General features: G+C 39.7%; 1 protein-coding gene across 1 annotated transcript; it reads right to left on the minus strand.

Annotated features, from left to right (window-relative positions):
* Positions 1 to 720: 720 nt before the first annotated feature.
* On the minus strand, positions 721 to 2,178 carry LOC128863505 (odorant receptor 33b-like). Its single transcript, XM_054102703.1, has 2 exons — positions 1,358 to 2,178; positions 721 to 1,300 (listed from the first exon to the last, which is right to left on the minus strand). Exons 1-2 carry the CDS (start codon positions 2,113 to 2,115, stop codon positions 889 to 891), a joined length of 1,170 nt encoding a protein of 389 aa, XP_053958678.1. The 5' UTR covers positions 2,116 to 2,178; the 3' UTR covers positions 721 to 888.
* Positions 2,179 to 2,946: the final 768 nt, after the last annotated feature.

Below are 2,946 nucleotides of genomic sequence, written 5' to 3' on the forward strand. Positions count from 1 at the left end.
TGAAATTCTTGCACGTCTGGATGAACGCGTGCACACCAATATGGACTATGACTACTACAAGCGCTTTATAGAGCGCCCGTGTAATTTTATGATCAATTTCTTCACGCGCTGCTACTTCGCGGTCAGCATAACGGCGCTTCTCACGGCCTTAGTCACCGGCGAGCTGCTCTATCCCGCCTTTGTGCCGCTGGCCTGGCGTACCTCGATTTCGCAATATATTGTGGCCATACTGTTTCAATTCGCGGGCGTTTCGCTACAAATCGCAGAATATAGCTAACGACGCTTATGGTCCGGTGGTGATTTGTATGCTTTCTGGGCATCGTGATCCTAGAGATGGATATTTCAAGTTATGAAACAATATGCAGCAGCTCATATCAAAAATCTCGAAAAACATACCAACCCAGAGGGGCGGCGACTTGCCAACCCAGATGAGAAATGCCGAAGACTTAATCGGAAAAAAAACGCATAGCCTTGCTCCAGAAATTTGAACGACTGGCCAACAGATGTTATTTTCTGTCAGTTGTCTTTCAGTATATTTATGTATTTCCTGTAAATACTGTCGCATTCTAATTAAAAGAAAAATATTGCTTGCTAGTTGTTGCTAGGTATAATTGACTTTATAACATTTCAATAAAAATATAAAACGAGACAGTAAAATAAAATCGAAGTACTTCACATTAAGTACAATAGTAAGCAGCAGTTCTTCGATTTGTATTCCTCTTTTGATTGAAAAATATTTTTGTTCTGATTTCCATTTATTTTATTTCTACTTCAAGTGATGAAACAAAGTTATTGATTAATCTACATTCGGTGCAAACTACATTTGATTTCTACACCAACTCATAGTTGAATACAGCATTGCATATTTACCACTCCACGACAACAACTCTACTTCATATTCATTAGCACAGTGTAAAGTGAGTAAGCACTTTTGCAAGTAGCCACAAATGAAGTCAAATGTATGTTGATGATTCCTCCAGCAGTGGGCGTTAGTTGCTTCCTCGAAAGCTCCGTGAAGATTCGTAGGTTTTGCTGAAAGCTCTTGCGTTGCTCCAACCAATTGCATCTGAAAATTGCATAGGGCAGATCTTGAAATTCTTCCTGCATTTTACTGCCATAATAGCAGGCTGGCAACAGCTCTATAGCCATGGAGAAAAAGTAGACTGAATAATAGACGTAACCGAAAAGATTGTCCACGAACAACAGCATAAACACAACAGTCATGCAAATATTCAGCCCAACCGAGGAGAATTGCACCATTTGAGTGTACCAAAATATGTCTTGCAACAAGTCGAAACTCCTTTAAAAAAATTAGTGATTTATGAAAATAGAATACATATATTTTCTTTCAACTAACCTTAGCAATATCTTGTGATCCTCAATGCACTCGTTCAACTCACGCTCATGTGTCAAACGCGACTTTGATTTATCATAGCCGATCCTTGACACGCGCATGGCCAACAAACGCACTTGGCCCGACATCACGCACAAACTTATAGGCGCAAAAGTATCGTGAGCCAAATTCTGGGTGATCTGCATGGACACGCCGAAGATCTGATAGAAGACCGCAGCGTAATATCTGTACCTGTTTGCGGCCCAATCGAATGGAAACCAAGCTGGGTACATCAGCTCGCGCTCCTTTTTGGTCAACACATCCACGGTGGAGGCCAGCGCATCGGCGAAATAAGAGATGCAAAAAACGCACATAATATTTCGCACGGCAATGCGTATGTCTCTGTGGAAATAGTCGCGTTCTTCTTCGGCCACAACTCGCTGATCCAACTGCTTCAGTAGGCCCTGAAGTTTGCGTATTTTCCCCAGCTTGTAGCGAAATAGGTAATGTTTTACGCTGCATGTGACATCGGTTATGTTTATGGTCAAATTCTTGAAGACATCTGCAAGTGTTGGTACCAGGAATAGGCCAATAGTCAGGTGTATCGGATAAAATATGGTAATGAAGAGGTTCACCATGATATCGTAGACCCAGATGTACCATTTGTTGGACTCGATCCCGATGCCCATCAACTTCCAACACATCCAGAAAATTTTGAAGAACGAATCAGAATCCACTGGTACATTGCGCACAGCTTTAGATATGAACAAGTCCCGCAACATTTTTGAATTTGTAGAACAGTTTCTTGTTTTTTTTTTATTAATTTATTTTATGTTATTTTTATTATTATTATTAATATTTTTTTTTTTTTTTTTTAATAAAACTCGCTAAAGTTTATTTCGACCTGCACAGCTAGAAATGGTGGAATTTCTATTTTATACCGTTTTCCAAGTCAGGTAGCTGTGTGTGCTTGATTATTGTGAGAACCACAGTTGTGTGCTTGTATTAGAATTCCATATACTTCAGCGCGTACATTGATTTTTAATTACTGTTTAGGTCTGGCTTCAGGCAAATGGATTTAAAATTACTGGCTATGGCTGCAAAAAAATTAAGCAATTATCTGGCATGACATACTCAGGGATTATGGAATTATAGAATGTGGAGGGAAGTAAAGAATTGCCACAGATAATTTTTTGCATACGGGGTGTGTTCAAAAAGTATCGCGAATTTTTAATTTTCGCAGGTTACGTATATTCGCATTTCGATTTTTTTTGGCGATATGTTGGTACTCATGTATCTCACTCACGCCGACGAGTTCGGTCATATTGAATGTTCAGTTAATTGTTGAAAGCTGCGAGCTGAAAGTCTTCGATTTTAACCCATTCAAAAAGATGGATCAAAGAACCTGTATCAAATTTTGTGTGAAAAACGAATAGAAGTGCGCAGATGAATTCCGAATGTTGACTATGTCATACGGAGAGGCTACTTTGGACCAAAGCAACGTTTATCGGTGGGACCAAATGTTCTCAGAAGGCCGAGAAGATGTGAACGACGAACGACGAGCACTTCAACAATAGACGAAAAAATTGATGAAGTGAAGAAAATGGTATTGG

The sequence above is a fragment of the Anastrepha ludens genome, chromosome 5, assembly GCF_028408465.1.
Source record: "Anastrepha ludens isolate Willacy chromosome 5, idAnaLude1.1, whole genome shotgun sequence".
In the NCBI taxonomy this organism is placed as follows: Eukaryota; Metazoa; Arthropoda; class Insecta; order Diptera; family Tephritidae; genus Anastrepha; species Anastrepha ludens.